The 20,056-nt window shown below is 44.7% G+C and overlaps 1 protein-coding gene across 2 annotated transcripts; it reads right to left on the bottom strand.

The window, feature by feature from the left end:
- Nucleotides 1–1,143: 1,143 nt before the first annotated feature.
- Nucleotides 1,144–19,984, bottom strand: LAMP3 (lysosomal associated membrane protein 3). Of its 2 annotated transcripts, XR_004242209.1 has the most exons (7): nucleotides 18,824–19,984; nucleotides 13,795–14,537; nucleotides 12,539–12,661; nucleotides 9,724–9,781; nucleotides 9,020–9,187; nucleotides 5,110–5,405; nucleotides 1,144–2,480 (listed from the first exon to the last, which is right to left on the bottom strand). XR_004242209.1 is itself a non-coding variant. In XM_032120179.1 (6 exons), the coding sequence occupies exons 1-6, from the start codon at nucleotides 18,867–18,869 to the stop codon at nucleotides 5,266–5,268; spliced, it is 1,278 nt and encodes a 425-aa protein (XP_031976070.1). In that variant the 5' UTR covers nucleotides 18,870–19,984; the 3' UTR covers nucleotides 1,144–5,265. The 2 variants fall into 2 exon arrangements, 1 of the variants encoding a protein (XP_031976070.1); XM_032120179.1 differs by having other exon boundaries at nucleotides 1,144–5,405.
- Nucleotides 19,985–20,056: the final 72 nt, after the last annotated feature.

The raw sequence follows: 20,056 nt of genomic DNA, 5'->3' as shown, positions 1-20,056 counted from the left end.
TCCCAACAGCCATTTACTTTGTTTTTCTGCATGTTGGAAATGCAACCTGCTCCTCTCCAAAATTGTGAAGAAAGAGCTAAGTTAGAAACTGAGTCAATTAGTTTATAATTTAATAAAGTACTTGAGATCTACCAATTCCATAGGCAGTAAGACTCGCAGAAAAAGAGAAACTTATGTTTAGTGACATAAAAAAGCTTGGAAAGCCCAGATGCTGATGAAAGCCCAGCAGTGTTACGTTGCTGTGGCAGATAAACTTTAGACCCACATACCCGTCTTGTTGGCATGCAATGGCCACAGCCCTGGACATGAGGGAAGTGTAGTGTCCAAGTGTCTTATCACCTTAGTCACAGAGGGTTAACTCCATAGAAATCTTCCTCTTCTCACGCTTGTTATTTTGCTCAAATTGATACTTTAAAAAATACTCATTCTGTTTTCTTCTAAACACTCTGGTGTGTTAGGTTTCTTCAACGAATTCCAAATGTTTGTGCCTCTGGGACAGTCCAGGGTATGACTCATAGATGGGGACTTTTTGCCTTTAAGTAAAAATGGTTGACTCTCCCTCCATCTGCCACTAAACCTTGTCAAGAAAGAGAGAATTTTGAGACACCAGCAGCCTTTGAGGGCCTACATCACATACACAAGTGTGTATTTACCAGCCCAGCTTCTAAAATAGGAACAAGTGAGGAATCTTGCCTACTTAAATAGGTGCAAACCTGGCACCAAATTTAACATTGTACCAGGCCAAGCAAGTGCCAAAGGGCAGAGCAAACTGCCCCTGCTCTCCAGGCAGCCCTGATTTTCTTCTGAAGGACAAATCAAGGGGCTTGCAAAGTTTTCAGCTTGTGACATTAAATTATCTATCATGTAGGGATGTGCACTGACACCAGAAATGAAGTGAAGCATAATTCTGGTATTTTATTCCTGAGGGAAGTTATGACCCCTCTGCTGCCCTCCCTGGCCCTTCTCCAACAGCCAAGTTCCTCAAGCAGCTGCTGGCAGCAGAGAGATTGGTTTTTCTTCCCCATCTTTACCATGTCTTCTGCTTTCCTGCAGTCCATCTAACAACCTTTGCTTCATGAAGAGCACAACATGTGAGACTCACTCAGCCATTTCAGAGTTAAATCATTGCACAGCAATGCACACTGTAATGACTAAATACAGCCTTTATTATAGAAACACCAATAATAGAAAAATAAAGAGCTTATCTTTCTTCTCATAGCAAGTTATTTTTAGCAGCTATACATTATAGCAAGCTGGAAGTGATCAGCCAAGCCACGTTCAGACACTCAAGATGCCAATCTAATCTCCCTTCCACTTTCAACTGAATTAACAGGTGTTTCTTAACTTGGGCTTGTCCATCAGAGAACAAAATGGACTGAAAGAAATTAAACCTTGCTTTATAAACTCCTCAGTGACTTGTCTAAGTGTGACATCATCGTGCTCTGGGGATGCACCCATTCTGTCTTGGGTGTATGAGAGATCACAAGGGATGGTCTGGCATGAGAGCTGCAACAGAGGACCAGGGAGCCCTCAGGATATGGAGATGTGAGGATGTGCCCACGTCCTAGTCCCTGGGATGGCCCCACTGCCTCCTGACCAGCACATGCTTGCACAGAAGTTAAGCTTTGCTTCCCTGGTGGATGCATCACACCATCAATGCACCACATCATCCTGATCAGCACCTTCTGGTTCAAGGTTGGATTGATCTGAGTCTGCAACTGGGGAAAGAAGTGAGCTGGGGCTGCTGAGTCACTCTGGGACCCAGCTGCAGCCTTGTCTCCTCCCACAGCAGACAAAACTGCCCTGCTACCCACAGTATAACCGCTATGGCCCACCTAGCGTGCAAGTAGTTTACCAAATATCCTCTTTTTGTATGGTGTTCTTTTAGGGACTTTTTGCTCAAGATGTTTCTTCAGACAAGAAGTTTAAAAGAGCAAGTCTAGCAACACCCAAGACCAATTACCCCTCTAGAGTCTTCCCAATGAGAGGAAGACCTCAAAACCACTCCATTAGATAAAAAAGTACCAGCTAAATATATTCCTAAATTCTGGCAGAAAATAAATACAGGCATTGGCTTTTAAAGCTGCACATGGCAGCTCAGGGAGCAGCTGGGCTGCCTGATTCTAATTCAGCGTTGAATTTGAAGACGCAATACTCCTTGCTATGCTGCTGTGCTGACACACATCCCTGCTGCAGGCTGGTTGGGTTTTGGGATCAGGGATGGAGGTGACGGGAGGCAGGCTGGGCCACAGCTGGGAAAATGGTGCACTTCCAGGCTGGGATCTCCTGATGCAGTAACGAGTTCTCCAATGGATACTTTACTACTATCAAGCACTAACTCCATTGGATGAATTTTGCTGCATGTTGGCAGCATTTCCTGGGAGCATCCAGTTGTTTCATTGGTTTGCACCACGTGCACTTCACCTGTGCCAGTTAGAGCAAGCCCAGAGTATCGTTCGTGTACAGATGGCAGAATGCAGCTTCATAAAAATAGCAAACAAAAAATAGCAAGAAAAAGCATAAGAACAAATCAGGTAAATCTGAATCCAAACATTGTTCAATACCAACAGGTTGATTCCCTGTAGAAAGAAAAAAAACTATGGGGAAAAACATTAATTGTGCATCACTGGTGAAAATGCCAGGCATCACAATATTAAACACAGAATTAGCAGTCATTAGTAACTCCTTTCTATCCTCATGCTGATATCAAACTTTTTTAAAAGACTGAATATTAACATAAAGCAAATTTTCAGAACAGAACAAGCAAATGCTGTATCCGTGCCAGTAGAAGTAACACAGATCACGCAACTGAACAGTCCAAAGAACGTGTGAAATGGGACCTGCCTTTGACAAGGGGAAGATGTCTATTGATCCCTGGGCAGAACAGCTTAGGGTCAGACCATGTGCTGAGCTTTTTAGGCAGCTTTTGTTGTTAAAATGTCCACATGTAGCAGTCTGGGACAGTGACATCCCTACTGCAGGCACAGGCTCATTTTCAAATGGAAGCTCTTCATACATTTACCTTTCCTCCCAGACATCCCATTTTTTAAAAAAAAGTGAATGCTTTAATTGAGTATAAAAATCTGCTTTCTATACAACAGATTCATAGTATTAAGTAACCCTGAGAATTAGAGGGATCTTATTGGGCCCAAGATCTGAGTCCAGTGGCTGCTTGTCTGCTAAGGGGGGAAGGAGGAAGGGAAAATGAGCTCGATAAAGCTCACTAACCATTATGAACAGTGCTGGAGCCCTTTACAAAACAGTAATTGAAAAACTTACATTTCAATTTGAGTATTCAACTGAATATAGTTCAAATCACTGTGTCTGTATTCAAGGTTTGAAAGTTTGGTGTCCCATTTCTTGTGCCGTTTCACCTTATAAATGTATTCAGCTGTTCCTGTGCTCACAGCTGGTTCTTTGTTCTCATGTTTCTCCAAGTGTAAAAGTGCTTCAAAATTGTCTTTATCTTTCTTATTTATTGGTTCATTCAGACTCAAAGGGAACATTTCTAGAGAATGTTGATTACTTCCACTGCTACATATTATATTGATTATAGAACAGTATGGCCATGTTTCCTACTTCACACAGACCAACATCTCTAATTAATTCATGGAATGGAAGGATTTCTTTTCTTTCTACATTTAAATAAGTAAACTTGCAATGGTTAAATACTAGTAAAATATCAAAAGTATTTTTAAAATACTTAAGGGAATATCTGACAAGACATAACCATCAGTTTTACAGAGTGAAAATCCAGTGAGGTTCCATCACCATTGATAACTGCGCAGGATTTGGGCCACTATTCATGGAAATTAAATTAGCTCCCAGCATTTCCACTTTTGCTTAGATAAAGATTAAATTGTCAAGGCATTTTTGCATATGAATTCAGTCTTTCTTTTGTTTAATGAGTGCCCTTCCACAGTCCTTTTCCAGACCAAACTTTTATTAGTAAAATTTAAGCCATTACCCTAACTTCTTGGGGGAAATGTGCTCTTATTTAATATGATCTTCTCTTTTGCAAATGTTTTTATACATAATTTCTTATCATCTTGATGTAATTTTCTTCAGTGAGCAGATTGTGTGGCATGTGCACGTGTATGTGTGTGTTTATGTGCACATTTGTGCCTATGTTCAGTTTTGTAAATCTTCTGTGACAAGCAGCTTTTCCTTGTTACAACAAAGAACGTGAGCTGGACTTAAATCTCGAAAGCAATTACTGTTCTCATGCCTTCATCATTGGTTTAGCAGGAAATAGACTACAGAGTGTATCAGTGTGCTTTAAAGCAACTCCACATTAATTCCATATGAAAACCCAGCTGCTCAGCTGTGAGCACACTGGAGAACACTCACTTTTGAGCTGAGTTTGTCCAAGGCCTGTGCAAGCTTTTATTTCCCACAGAAGCCTTGACCATACAGAATCAGTGGATTTCCATTCCTCATGGACCTTGTGCAGGTCTGCCCCAATGGTGGTTACTTAATCCCAGGCATTTCCAGTGAGTGCGGCATCTTCCTGGATTAAGAGACCACCATGCTGCCCCAGTAGAGAGGCATTTCCTGGGCTCATTGTGGTCACTGTGACGGGTCCATGTCTGAACAGGATATGAGGGATTCCTGAGCTCTCACAAGACCATGATATATTAAGCTCCAGCATAAGAGTCACAATTACCACTGTGTCTTTGCAAAGGGCTTAGTAAGAAAACCCCAAGCACTTAGGAAGTGTGACTGTGTTGTAGGACTGGTGAGAACTTGCTTGTGAGTGGAGTCACACTGACACTTCACCTGAGATTTTGACGTGCACCGTGTTCCTAAAAAAGCTTTCAGTGAGCTCTTACTTAGCAGGGCTGTCTGTAGCTGTGGGCCTCTGGTTTATTCACCTGAAGATCAGACTTCTATATTTTAATAAATCTAAACACTGTCATTAACAAACCTGATGGATTTTCTGGGGGATAGTGATCCTGCTTGCTTTAAGCTATTTTTAGGAATCTGGCTTAGGTGATCTGAATGACCTCCTTTGTTGAGAACACAGAGAAATTGGCTCCTCATTTTTGTCATCTGGAATACATCTAAATTAGATGCTAAGAATAGCCTAAAGTAGAAAGTCCTTCCCACCTTAAAGAAACTCCTTCCAGAAACATTCATTAGCTGTAAACACATGGTGTCATCTCACTTAAAAATGTGGCTTCAGGGCAGGGAGATTGCCAGGCAGAAACAAAAACTTCTGTGACTTCTCTGCTTGCTGCACACATTTGGAAGTACAAGTGCACCTCAGATGCGTTCGTATCCTCTACGTGGCTTTCTTCTGGAGATCAGGAAGGTGGCAAGCACAATGACAAACAATCCCAGGATACTCAGGCACACTGCAATGGGAGCTGCTTTGCTGTTTCTATCAAAAAAACATTCTTCTTCTGAAAAGAAAAGGAGATCAGAGAATGTTATAGCAGAACACCATACTCCTAGACTGTACATCTGTATTCCAGAAAAGTTGGCAAATACAAGCCAGAAGTTCTCAAACCCTTGCTTTCTTTTTTTTTCCCTTTCTTTTTCCTGAGCTATACCTACTACATTTTTAATCTGTGGTGAGCCTTATCTCAAGAAAACCGTCCTTGCCCCTTCTGCAGTAGCTCCATACTTCCCTAAAGTTGCTCTGCTCCCTCATGTCTACAGAATTGTTTCACCACACACACAGCAGGAGGTTTCTTGCCAAAAGCAGATGGGGAACATCACAATACAAAGTGCCAGTCTGAAAATAAAGCACAAGACACATGGTTGAAAACTGCTCTGTGTGACATCTGATTGCTTCTTCCCAGTGAAAAGAATCAGGCCAGAGACAGAAGCCCATAGTCCAGCACATCATCAGTGCAGCAAGGATCCTTGTTAAGTCAGTGTTTCCTAAGAAAAATCAAATTCCAATTGTTCTCTCTGTTTAATTCAAAGTATTTGTGGATAATGGTGATTAACTCAGAACATCCAGAGATTAGGGAGGCAGAAGCCTTGGCCATAGTCCAGGGAGTTGCTTTAGTAGTACTATTGTAATTTTGTTGTACATATGATGATATCAGAAAAGGTTCTGACACAAATCAAATCTTTGGAGGACCATCCAAAGATATCACTCCAAACATACCTCTTAGCTACAGAGAGGGCAAATCCTGACTTCCTCAGCCAGTTCCTACCCAAATGAATATTCAAGTCATCCTCTGATTAAACAGAAACTCATTAGTTAAAAGCGAACGTCTAGACTGAGGTAAATTGGCGGCTTTCCTATGGAGAGACCACACCACGTGGGCCACTGACAGAAATGGAAAATTTTGCCAGTAACAATGGCAGGATCAGTCTCAAATTCAAAATACAAGTGTAGCCCTGGGAGTGAAGGCAGTGTCTGGGAATGACCACTGGGAGAGGGGCCCTGAGGGACAGACACGGGGTTTTCCTGTCCCTGCTCAGCCTCGTTCCCATTGGTTGGTTTGTGTTCCCTGCGCGGGCAGAAGGACCCTTGGTCCCGTGACTGGGACAGTTCCTCTGCTGAGCCCCGGCCATGCGGCTGGAGAAATAAACATCTCTGAAACAGCTAGCAAGAATCTGTCTGTCCATATATATTTCCTTTCCACGGGACTCCTGGTTTGATATATGCGTGTTGCAGGATCCCCACTGCAACAGACCACTAATGTGTTATCCCAGAATCGGATCAGACCTGTATCTTCCATCAGATCTACAGGAATGGTCCTTCCTCGGACTCTGGGGAAAGACAGACCTTTGTCATGCTGCTGTGAGTAGCACCTGCAGAGCAAACTGTTCTCTAAGGGCAGCTTGGTCAGCTAAACCCCACAGTACATCCCAGCTCAGCAGTAAATCCAGTTTATAGCCAGGATATGAGGGAGATCCCACACCCTGTGCCCCTCTCACTCCCTGTGACTGTTCCGAGGCAGGTTTCAACAGCACTCTGAGATTAAAGCCTCGAATGTTATTCCATGACTATGCTGGCACAAGTTGTAGCTTCACTTGGGCTTTTCCCCCACGGAAATCTTTTCACTGACAGTGGGCAGTGAGCCCAAGGAACATGTGGAGTGCATGACATCGTGGCACAGCTCCAGAGCCTCCACATGGCTCTTCCCAAAGTCTGATCCTCTTCTGCTCTAATCCAGACGGTGATGCAATGCCACAAAGCCAAAGGCATGAGCATTCAACTAGAGGTTGCCTTTTGAAAGCTCTGTCTGGTTAATGTAACCTGCTGTTAAATGAGCGGAAAAGTATTTGCATCTAAGTGTTGTGAAAGCCAGAGATGTTTGAATTGGCCATTTTGTTTTGATGAAACATTGGGAATGAAGGAATGAACTCTAGGAATTGTTTCTGATGCACTGAAGAACAGAAGGCCCTTTTACAGATTTCCAGACTCAAAGAGATCAAGCTATTGATAAACACTGCTGCACACAGTACAAAATTGTAAAGAACTTGAAACCAGTGACCATTACTGTTTTTTCTTCCCCATTTAAAGATAAGCAAATCAGGAGCAACAGAAGTGAAACTATCAGTCTCAAGACACCCGAAGGTAGAAGGCTGGTGATGTGTTTAGTCATTCCTTCACTGGGGATTTTCTCCTTCAGAATCTGCATATGCAGCCAACACACAACAGTTTCATGACTGTTTTGTAGCCACAGGGGAATTATTTCAGAGGTGGGAGCTGCTTTCTCAGCTCTCTGACTAAGAGCAAAACTAATTTAAATTTGTATATGGCATTGACTAGCAGATTAGTCTGACTTGGAGGGAGAGAGAGAGGGAGAGACAGAGAGCATCCTTCTCAGGTGAGGTGAGGCCATACCTAGTCCCGTAACTAAGATCATTCATTGTACACATTTGAATGGGAATGAGGGGACCAGATGGGATCCCATGAGTTCTTCCAGCTCAGTGTTATCCCATGCAAAAATTCTTCATGAGACTGACAGCATAGATGAAGTTCTCAGTGTGGAGAAGAACCATGTCTTTAAAAAGCCCCAAATGTTTCCCATTATATTCCTTTTAGAATGAAAAAGGTAACCAAAATGGTGACCTAACCGAAGAAGAATTTGTCAAACAGAACCAAACTGAGTCAAAGGACAGATCTAAAGTAAAAAGAAGAATACAGGGGCAGTATTTTGTGAGCACACAGAAAGGCAAGTGGCAGAAGAGAATTCTCTCTTTTTTTATTTCTTACAGTTTTATTACTGCATCTGAAGGGCTGGAGAGCTGGTCAGCCCTTCTGTGCACCTGAGTTCTTGTATGGAAAAGCCCTGAGAGGAAGCCACAGAAATGAGAAGATGGAGAACTTGAAAGAGACCACAGGGTTCCACTTAATCCCCCTCTCTGGTCTGTCTTTGTCTTTTATTGAGATACCTGGTTGCCTCTTTGTGGCACTTCTCCAAGAAAAGACAAACTGAAGAGATGAGCATCACGTTTAATTCTGAAGCTGGGAGTGGGCCAGTTGTGCTCCTCCTCAGAAGCACCGATCATCATGTCTAGACAGAGCTGCTCTGAAAATATCATCCTGCATTCATAAATATCCCTTATTAGCTGGCAGTTTTGCTGCTGCAATTGTGGGACAACATGAGTATCAGGAGCCTTTAAAAATAGCTAAAATCTGACTATATTGAGAACAGTGACCTGGAAATGAACTTTACACGCTGAGAGTTTGGGCAGTGCATTGGTGGTGAACACACCTCTGCTTGTTCCAGGAGAAAATGGATGAAGAAGAAAATTGTGGCTGTAGAGTTAGGCATTTTTAACAAGAAGGTGAAACAGAAGGTGCTGAATTCAGGGGGGAAAGATATTTTTCCATCCTCCATAGGTATTACCACTGTGTTGGAAATGACTCAGGAAAGATTGAGAAAACAGCAGTGGGCAGGTTACATTATTTGGGAACAGATACAAAGCTGTGGTTGTGCTGTAGGTTCAGTCCATGTGTATGGATATAATTTAGCAGATTACATCCATTGGGCTACCAGAGTGCTGACATGCAGGTCTGGGAAGGGTGGAAAAGTATCCTACTCACCTTTTCCAAACTGGTTACCGACAATGTCAAACGCCTGCAGCTGCATATGAACAAAGAGGATCTGGAAGTTCCTCTCCAAGGTGAAGGTTTGCCTGCTGGCACACTTAAAGGAATTCCCCAGCTTTGTTGTGAACAGCTTCTCATTTAGGGCTGCATAGTAAAGCATAGCTGGAAGCCAGAGAGAGACAGATGAGAATCCACACTAACTCCACTGGAACCACCATCTTTCTGAGGTAAAATGGTCCCAGTGGTTACTAAAGCGTGGACATTTTCTCCATAAACTATCACTTACTCTTCTTACATGTTTAAATGAGTGCATTAACTATCAATGGGTGACTCAGCTGAGCTTAGGTCTGAAAAAGCAGCTAAAATTTCAGATGCTTCCTCAAATCACATTTTAACAAAATTGAGTCTGCAAGAGGGGGTTAGAATTCTCACAGGAACAGACAAGGTTTGAAGTAATCTCTATTCCAAAAGAGTGGGGCAGGGAAAGCTTTTGAGATCAAAAAGACGATGTAATAATAGTGACATAACTGCAGCTGGGTCCCTTCCCTTCCACTTTTATACTATAAGATTTAGATGAATGACACATTGAAAGCTTGATAAAACACATACTTGTAAAATCCAGTGTTTTAAAGATATGAAAGCTTATCCCACACCCAGAACAGCTTGAGCTGAAATTAGGACAGGGTAAAATCACTGACCTTCAGAAGAAAACTGTATTCTGCTCTCAATTTTAGTGACAGAGTAACTTGGAGCTTGCTGCAAAAGAAGATACATCTTTATTCATAATACATACATGTATCTGCAGGGGAAAGAAACACAGCTCACCACAGCAAAATGGTCATAAAGATATTCCCAAATAAATACTTTATAAAGCATCACCTTTGAGACCCAAGTACCAACTCTCTTGGATGTATTTTTCTTTTCCAATTCTCACCTGCATCACCAATTCTGCTCAGTTCAGTGAAATGGGACCGTGCAGGTGTCATTTTACACAAACTGCTCAAGCTGGACACTCATGAGATACTTGTGATAACCAAGGTAGGAAGACTGCTGGCACAGAAAGCACCTGGGACAACAGCACAGAACAAAATTTCCAGCCAGGTGTCCTGCCTGCATGCCTTGAAACCCTGGTGCAGCCTGGACACTGCCCTCCCCTGGCGTGTCACAGGGTGAGAGCCACTCTAGGGAGCTTCCCCCTGGTAGCAGTGTTGGAGTATAATGTGATGCCTCATGCAGCAGCAGCCCTGCTATCCAGTTTAATTCCTGCTGTGTGTACACAGGGACTGGTGAGTGCAGCTGGTGGATAAATGGCAGCAGACATGAATGTCTCCTGTGCACCCAGTTAAAAACTGGTAGGATGGAGAGGGAAAATTGAAGAAAGAAATATACCAGAGAAGAGGTTCTCAGCATTTTTCCAACTGAAAGACATAAATAGGTGAAATATGACCATTTTTGGGTGGCAGTGCTTTTTTCTGTTTGGCCACAGTTAAAAACTTTGCTAGGGGAAAACACCTGCTCCTACTTCACATCTTGTGGGTTGGTTACACAACTTCCTTTTTTCAAGCCCTTCAGGGAGGCCACTGGAGTGGTGAGCACTGACTCAGCCCCTCTCCTCTGCCACCCCAGCCCCTGGGCCTGAGCCAGCTCCTCTCCCACCAGAAACAGCCACAAGTGCCACTGCTGGAGCACTCCAGCTTCAAAGCACCGAGACAGGCTGCAGGGACCAAACACAAAAAGCCAGCAGCAAACTCATTTCTTATTAACTTGAATTTCAAAGCAGTCCAAGCTGAGCCCTGCTATGCTCTTGAGGCTTATCTTTAAGTGGAGGGTGAATTGTCTAATGCTGTGCCAAAACCCACCTTTTTCAGGGCAAGACAGGTCAAGCACCTCCTAAAGGTTCACATCACTCTCCTTAGCACTGCTGCAACCTGGGGCTTTTATGGGTACTTGAATCCCCAGCCTTTCTCTAAGGATTCTTGTAACACCATAAATGTTCCTCTTGTTGCAGGAAACACACATTTCAAGCAAACACTCAGTCTGAACCGATCCTTCGTTTTAAAACAGCTCCTTCATTTTTTATGTCACTTTTCCTCTGTAGCTCTTAGAAAACTTCTTGCCATAAGCTAAAATAAAGATGATTACTAATTGAAGTATTTTCTCTGTTCAAGAATTAATGACACATGCGGGGTATAATTTGCTGTTCTCTCTCGGACTTTCTATGAAAATGACTGATTAACCATTTGTACTTTTCTTAATCGTCTGTAATTTGAGCTTGGAACCAGGCTGCAAGACTGACAATTTAGCTTGATTAATTGAAGGACACAGAACAGCAGTGATGGCCAGATGCAGCTCTCAGCTGCTGTGAACCTCCAGGACATGGCCTTGATGCACATTACACTTCCCAGAGTGTGATGGGATCCAACCCGTGCTGTGTTGCTGTCCATTCCTCCCTGCCCATTAACGACTTTATACACAGTGTTAATTCTGTCTTAGCTCTGCAGGCATCATCACCCAGCCTTTACAGCTTTCAGATAAATAGTGCTGCCTCCCAAAATTTTCAAACGCCTGAGGTAGCAAGAGAATGGCTGCACTCAGGGGTTTTCTCTGGTGCTTACACAAGCTGCAGCACTCTTGGTAGCTTGTGTTAAGCCACACCCAGAGATGATGTGGTCCCAGTGGGGAACATGGAATTAATAGATACAATGTGGAAAAAACCCTCATTTTCCCACTGTGTAAGCAAAACCTGTCATCTTGACCAAGTTTCTGTGTGTGTTTGTAGGTCTCCCTTTAAGGCCACTTATCTACAATTTTATTGTTGCAGTTCACTTGTTTGGAATTTTCCACTCAGAAATTAGATGAAATTAGGCTCCTTCAGCTGTGGATGTGTCATAGCTCCTGGGCACTCAAAACTGCACAGGCTGTCCTTTGAATTTGACAACCCCAGCTGGCTTTTATGGAAAGCAAATGGCTGAGAGCAACTTGACAGTGTGAGCTCCCAGCACACCTTGTTCTGGCACAGGGACTCCAGTCCCAAACCCTTTCCCTCTGTGCCACTCCAATGCAAACAGCAGCTCTGACCTTCCCTCCCATGAGACTTACCTATGTAAAAAAGAGATTCAGATCTTGCTTGGCTATTCCTAGATTTTGAGTTGCTTGATGGGCAACTTTAACACTGCTCTCTGTAGCATTCTCTCAGAAGATGGCAGAGCACTGTGCTTATCCTTCACTTCCAAACTCAAAGTTCAAACAGACAAGACCTGATTTAACACTGAAGTCAGTTGTACTGTGAGCACGATGCTGCACCAGGCAGCCTCCAGAGGTATTTTCCAACCTGAATTAATCTGTGGTTCTACCCTTTGGGAAGAACAGAAGTAACCATCTCTTATATAGAGATGGTAAACAAGCACAGAGATAGATAAAAAACCTTTCCCCACAGCTCAGGCTGGATCAAAGGCAGCCTAAGTTCTTGCTCCCCAGTCCTAAACACTTGTTCCCTTTAAATGCAACAATTACCTTTACAAAAGTGAAGTTTACAAATCCTCCACTAAAAGTTAAGTTCAGCTCAGACTGCACCATCCCACAGCTTCCAGATACTTGTGTCACATTGGGGTTGACAGTCACATACTCCATCTGCTCCTGTAGAGAGAAGAGACATTGCAGGGCTGCTGATGAAGAAGAGGGTGGAATTTAGTAACAAACATGCAGAGATTTAATAACTTTAAAACATGCAGAGATTTGCCTGGTTTTTTTCCCCCAGACAGGCTCTACGTGGCTGAATGAACAGGCCAGTGGTGGTGGCAGCCAAACTGCTGCCTGCCAGGGTCGTTCCCCACTTGTGAACCAGCACTGGTGGTTGTCTGTCACATCACCGAGCTGTTCCAGTGCATTAAGATGGCAGAAAATATTGGTTTTCTGTTCATTCAGTGAACTGATATGATTCAGAGCAGGGTCAGATGAGTACGAATAAAGTAATTTATAAAGAAGGAGCACCTTCTATAATTATAAACATCTCACTATGGTCTGGTAAGGTTGAGAATCCTGGTCCCTGCCTGGCTTCTGCCAGGATGAGGAATGAAAATTACTTCTACCAACATTAGACAATCATCCCGTGTTGGAAATATGCAGATACCAAACATGAATATTTGTATTTGTAACAGGGATGGCTCAAGCATAAGAACTCCAGAGCCTTAGGATGTAGCTGCATGTGTTGTATTAATGGAGGCTACAAAACTTTAAGCCTGAGGGACACAATTGCCATTTTGGGTTGTATGCCATCTTTTGCTGAATCATTCTCAGTGGATCACTTCTAGGAGAGGGGACTAACTCTTCAGAACCTGGCAGCTCCCGTGATCCTAAATTGTCCATTCGTCAGCATCAGGACAACCCACCTCTGAATCCAAGTCTGTGAACTGACAATTTCTTGCTTTCATTGCAGCTCACAATGTCAAGCTCTTCACTGAAGTCAGTACAGATTTTAACTGATCTCCCATTCTAGGAAGCACAAATAACCCTGCAGGCTGATCTCCTGCCCCACTATTGCTCCCACACAAATATCACTGAAATAAGAAAGCACCTTTACATCCCCCTGGCATCATCATCACACAGGCCAAAGTACAGCAGCTGGGATGCTGTGGCACACGAGGGGCCTTAGACTGGCAGCAAACCACTTGTTTTGATCATAGAAGCTAATTCTGAAAATGGCTTGGAAAGAGGAAGAATGAACTCCAGCTAATGAAGAAAGTCACTACAAAGCTCAGCTTCCACCTCACCTGTTGTGTATTTCGAGCCATCAGCTGCAGACCCATGACAGCTTTGACGCAGGTCGCGTTCCCATCGGAAAGGGTGTAGGTGCCTGTGGGGATGGGAGAGGGCTGCGGGCCGGGCCGGGGTCTCGCTGTCCTGGCAGGGGATGTGGGGGCTGTTTGTGTCCCTCCATGGGTGGTTGTCGTGCTGGTGGCAGCCATGGCTGTTGTTTGTCTCCGAGAGCGCGTGCTGCACCTGCCCTTCTGCGTGGTGGTGGCTGCAGAGGCGGTGGTGGCAGCTGTCCCCTGGGTACTTGCTGTCTCGTGTTTCAGGGAGGTGTTGGTGGCCACTGCTGTCATTCCTGTGGTCACATGTGGTCTCCTCCCATGCCTGGTGGAGAACACAGAAGGGCTGGTTGTGTTCTTCACTGCAGCTGTAACCAAGAGCATTGCCGGGGCTGTGGCCTGGCTGGCTGTGCTGGTGGTGTCTGCGGGTGTCGTGGATATGGTGCCTGCTCCTCCTTGGGCTGCTGTGTGCTGGCCTGGAGCTGCTGTAGTCTGGAGCTGCTCTGTTGTCTGCACAGTTGTTCTGTGGCTCATGGGTGTTGTTTGAAGATGGCCTGTGCTGTTAAAATGAGCTGTGGTGCTTTGATGGGGTGAAGAATGAAAAAGGGAAAGTGGCTGAGCAGAAGTAGCCATTTGGTGGAAGGATGTGGTTTCTGGAGACAGTTCAACCCCCAGGGCCGCTTCAGCAAAGCAGGAGGAAAATGCTGCAAAGAAACTAAAGTCAGCGGTCTAGAAACCTTTATATTTCACTTTTACATTGATAATCACAGCGTAACTGCACTGGTTTTGTTATCAAATGGGTGACACAATTTCATCCTTCATTTGGCTCCACTCATGATAGGAGAGTGAAAGCAGACACCCTGTAGGACTATCCACAGCTTGGCACCACTCCCCCAGGTTTCACACCTCTGAGTATTCCCGTTCCAGTGGGAGCACATTGGCTCCCAGCTCTCCACACACTGAGGAACCAGACCTTGCACAAGTCCCAGGCAGCACAAGAATTCCCTGCAGGCAGTAGTTCAGCAGAATTTGCTGGAAGCAAATTGTCGAGGTCTAAGGAAGATGACATGGGTGTTCTTACCAACGAAGTGTAGGGACAGGGGATGTGTTTGTGTGTGAAGGAAGTGAGGCAGTGCAATGGTTTTACAGTGATTCACAGTAGTCTGGGAAACCAGTCTGGGAACAGGAAAATTCCTGATATTTATTTATTGTTTTGTGGTAGCCATGTCAGCTTGAACCCTGAAGTTCTTCCTCCTGAAAGAACCCCAACAATGACCATCCCTCTTAGTGATGGGCTTTCAGAAATAAGAAAAAAAAAAATCAGGAGGCAGCATCCAGGGGCCACATCAGAAAACAGTCACGGCACCAAAATTATGCTTCCACCTAATAACATTTACAGAAATACATCCCTTGCAGAAGTGAAAAAAAAATCTGGCTCCTAAATGTAAATACAGAAGTGAACAAAAAGTGGGAAAGTACATCATCGAATAGGTGAATGTCACAACTCTTCTGCTCGAGTCTTTGTGAGTATGCAGCAAGACTCTAGAAAGACAAGGTCAAGATAAAAGAAATCATAAATCACTGACATATGTGAATTCCTTGATGTACATGAAGATTTAGGTGTAGTGAAATGCATTACTGCCTAAATTAGCAGGAGGACAGAGATAAATTCTCCGGTTTGGAGACAGAAGGGACACAGAAGTCCAAGACAGCTCATATTCCCAGCAGTACAGCTCCACAGAGAATGCCTCAACATGTCTGAGTTCACTGTACACTGGTTCTTTCAAAGAAATTTCTCAGGAATCAGTGTCAAAGTTTGTGGCAGGCAGGCTGCTGAGATTGGGATTTTAGGAGAGATTAATGCCAAAGGCACATTTAGAGTGAAAACGGCTGAAATCTCACAAGTTCTTCCCTTTATTAATTTATTTCTTTATTGTCCCTTATCGTGAACAGAGATCTTCAATAATAGCTGAATTCACAAAATCTCACCATTCTAAGATATATAAAAACTAAATAAGAATAGTAAAACCTACTGGGTTTTGAATCGAATTCAAAAGAAAAATCAAAAGACATATGAGCAGATATACAGATCTTAACCCTTACCACAATTTTCCCTTAAAAATGGCTATGTTGGAGAAGAGCAGAAGTGTAGATGTCAATAGTCCATACTCCTAAGATTGCCTGGGTGCACTCTGTGCTGTACAGAACACACCTGACTGCCATTTTAGCTGTTATCATCAAAGAAGTGCAACTCGAGACAGTAGAAAAGCCTCAAAAAATTTGTGATTTTTCTCAAAATGAACCTAAAAATGCACACTTAATATGACACTTTAGTTCATTTTCTCCCTTTCCCCTACACTTTAGCACAGCTGCTGCTGCAGAGCTGTTTATCAGATAACTGATCTCCTTCTCTGGGGCCAGGGGAAAGCCAGAGCAGTTGCCATACACCAGTTATGGGTAGCTGATCCTAGTGTATCAGCATGATAAAAACAAGAAAGAAGAAGTTGCAATTTTCACTCTTTCTTCCCCTGTAAGACTGTGAAACAACACGTATTTAAGTTTACACGAGTCCTAAATTGTCTGTAGCTCTTAGTTTTCAGTTCACAAATTGGTTTTGATTACTGACCAGATAACACAGATGTGGAGAGAAATATTATTTAAGTGCCATTGGAATACCACCCACAGCTTTAAAACAAAACTCCTCAAAAGGTCATTTCAACCCAATTATTTTTCACTATTCAGCCTGACAGGGTCACCTGAGGGGTAAAGCCAGAAATATCTTTGGGGTGGCCCATGGCTTTTGCTCACTGGGTGACTACCAGACTGTTCCTCCAGGCTCTCCCAAGCATTCTGGAGCTTATGCCAGTGCATGGCCACACTGCTGAACCCATTGGCTTGGACGGTCTTTCCAAAAGGCATTTGGCCACATCAGCTCCCAGGGATGGGCAGGGATCACTCTCCAGCTGCACCCATTGGCCTTGGCTGTGTTTGGGTGGCTGCTGAAAGTGTTTTGGTGGCTCTGCTGTGTGAAGGGGTGGATGGGCCCATGGGGTCCCTGACCTACCCTCCAGCTAAGGCCTGAAAGGCTTCCCTGTGCCTTCTCAGCACAGCCACATTCCTCTCTGGCAGCCTGGCACCGCTTGGAAAGCAGCCATGAGCACGACTTCCCCAGCACAGACTTTCATGGCTCTGCCAGCAAAACAGGCCACAGAAACACGAGGAATGGCAGCTCTGCACCCCCCAGTAGTTTCCTTCTGTTTTCCTCCTATAAAGCCAACTCAAAACTTCATACAAGCAATATTTTGCTTGAGGGAAGATGCCCTGGGGGGTATCTTCCCAGAGGAAGCAGCTGCAGTCCCCTTGTCTCACTTTAGCATCAAAATTGTGTGTAACATATGCTGAGGGCTGTGTGTGAGCCCAGGCAGCTTCCATGCAATGCTCCAGAACAAAACTCTTAGAAATGGACCGGCACAGCTCTCAGAAATTCCCTGTTCCCAGTCTGGGCCTGGAGTTCCCTTTTTCATGCTTTGGTGACAAGTTTTGGTCACAAGGAACATCACTCCTCTGCTTTCAGGCATTATGGTGGGAAGCTGAGTGCTCAGTGCCATGGCCTGGCTGTGCCATTTCTCAGCCTGTACTGGGGTGTGTGATAGAAACTTTTACTGAGGATTTCTTCCCCTTTTCATCTAACCACGCTCATCTGTTCAGTTGCCCAGCAGGTTTGTTCTGCGTTCTGCTTTCTGCTGCCAGGCAAAATGCTCATAGCTTAGGTGATTAATTCTGAGTGGACACAAAACCTGACCCAGCTCCTGTAATCACTGAAAACACTCTCACCAGCCTTGGCTGCTTTGGTTTGCTTGAAGAATTGGAAAAGCACCAAGATTTTCTGAGAGGTTTCAGTACTGTCATAGCTTCCCTCCAACCCATTTGACCTTTATCCCTTAAGCACTAATTACGTTTAATTCCCTGTCTGCACAGAAAGACTTGACTTTGTGACATTAATAAAACATCAAAAATTATTAAAGGAAAGATCAAAAATGGGTAAGGATCAGAGAAAACAAGTTCTGGTCAAAAGCAATTGCTGACCACTGAATTATTAGTGTTGCTTCTCAGTCTGATCTTGCTCCCCTTTCATTTATATGTTTTGGGGCTACATCAGCAGCCTTTGGCTATGAAGCAGGCATGGGAAAGCAGAAAGACACAGCAGGAGCTACTCGTGGTTGAGCCCCTGGGCACTTTCCCTGCTCATGGACTGAGAGGGGGATGGGGGTTGGTCCTTGTGCGATCCCCATGTGCTAATGGCAAAACACACCCAATACCCGGCTCAAACCCTTGGTCATTCCACAGATTAAATCACACTCTGTCCCTCTTCACCAGGCAAGTTTGGTGCTGCTGCAGGTGTTGAGCAGTGCCTTAAAGCACTGGGAGATGTCCTTCGTGTGTGTGGCTCCCCAGATTTTCACAGAGCAGCATTAAGGATCAAATGGTGACTCTGATGAGGCTTGCCATTGAGAGAAACCCCATCCTGTGTTTTCCAAGCCCCTGCCTCACTCCTGCTTTCCCGATCCTGCTCTGCACCTTGCAATGCAGATAAATTAATGACTTGAGCAATGCTTCCTCAGTTTTTTCTTTCCTGCTTGTCTCACTCAGGATTTTTGGTTAATTCTGCAGGTCTGGAAATTATTTTTAATTAAGAAAAGCAAAGTCAAAAAAGTCTGCTTCTAACATGGCTTTGAACTGACTCCTTCACACAGTTTATGCCACCAGAGAGTTCAAGGAAGGTACAGAGGAAAAATCAAATTAAGTGTACACCAGCTGCAATTAACTGCAGTCATGGTTATTTCTTAGCAGTGGGACTTTACTGAAAGCACCCTTAGTGTTAGCAACAAAACGGTTCAAAGTCTTGAGTCTGTTAGGTGCTGTCCTGACTGCAAGGAGACAAAACTGGCATAATGTCCCATTTTCAGGTAGAAATGATGCTGTTACTCACCACAGGCGAGGGTCAGCGAGATGAGCTGCCGTGCGCTCCTCCCCATGGCCAGCACGGCTGCGGGCGTGAGAGGTGCTGCTTCTCCCTGGGGAGCGGCTGCGCAGGAAACCGAGCTTTCCTGCGGACTGAAAAGTTTCACTTGATGCAGGGAGTGCTCAGTCACATGGCTGAGAAGGAGGTGGAGAGAGAGGGGGAGACCGATGCCTCTCGTCTGTAAACTCACGCAGAAGGAAATAAATGATGGTTAGAAGAGAAAGTGGAAAGAGAAAAGACTGCTGGGCTGACTGGGAGGACAGGCTCACTCTGCACCTGGGACCTGGGGCTCTTAAAGGCTAGGGAAAGCTTCTTGCATCTCCCTCCCGCTCTGATAACCTGGTGCAAAGTGCCCCAGCAGAGGGTTACACCCTGTAAATCAGTGCCTGTCCTGTGTTCTTTAGAAAGTACTTTCTTGAAGGCCCAACTCCGTCTTTTATGTTAAGGCACAGAAGGGAGAGGTGTGGCCGTCTCCACAGTGCACCTGCTGAAAGTGAGACAGGGCCGAGCAGAGCCCCAGACGGGCTCTCGTCCAAGGTGGATTGGCCGGGGGGTCACTGTTAGTGCTGCATCCAAACACCTCTGCCCCACGAAGGGCTCCTGCACAGCTCCTCCGGCCGGAGCGGTCCCGGCGTGCGGGGCCGGGATGAGCGGCAGGAGAGCGTCACCCACTCCTGCCCACGTGTGCATTCCCTGCCCTGGGCATTTGGCAGGAGCCTGCTTGGGGCAGAGAATGAAGCACCCCCCCCCCCCCCCCCCCCCCCCCCCCCCCCCCCGGCGGCTGGTGTGCTCCTATTTCTTCTTTTTCTCATACCAATACTCACTGCAGGAACATGTGACACCAGTGACTTCAAAAGTCAAGTGAGGTGAAGTTTGCCCCAGAAATCTGGATACTGCATGAAATCAGTTCATCTTGCTCTATTTGCATTGTGTTTCTACATTCTCACTTTTACCAGCTTGCCTTGCTACATGATCCACAACTTGTATTTGGATCAATTAGCACTCCCTAATAAGCACTGGTAGCCAAAGGCATGCAGGCATCTCAGGGGTAACTATTATAAAGTCACCTACAACTTCCTCTGAGCTGTCTGCGTGAATCTTTGCACTCTCCTAAGAGTCCCAGTGACTCAGAACATGACTAAGGGAGATGGGTAAAAGAAAAAAAACCTACTGTGCCTTTTGTGACACGTGTTGGACAAA

The sequence above is a fragment of the Corvus moneduloides genome, chromosome 10, assembly GCF_009650955.1.
Source record: "Corvus moneduloides isolate bCorMon1 chromosome 10, bCorMon1.pri, whole genome shotgun sequence".
NCBI lineage: Eukaryota > Metazoa > Chordata > Aves > Passeriformes > Corvidae > Corvus > Corvus moneduloides.
Note: the sequence above shows the minus strand (reverse complement) of the source record. Positions and strands in the feature narration are given on the sequence as shown.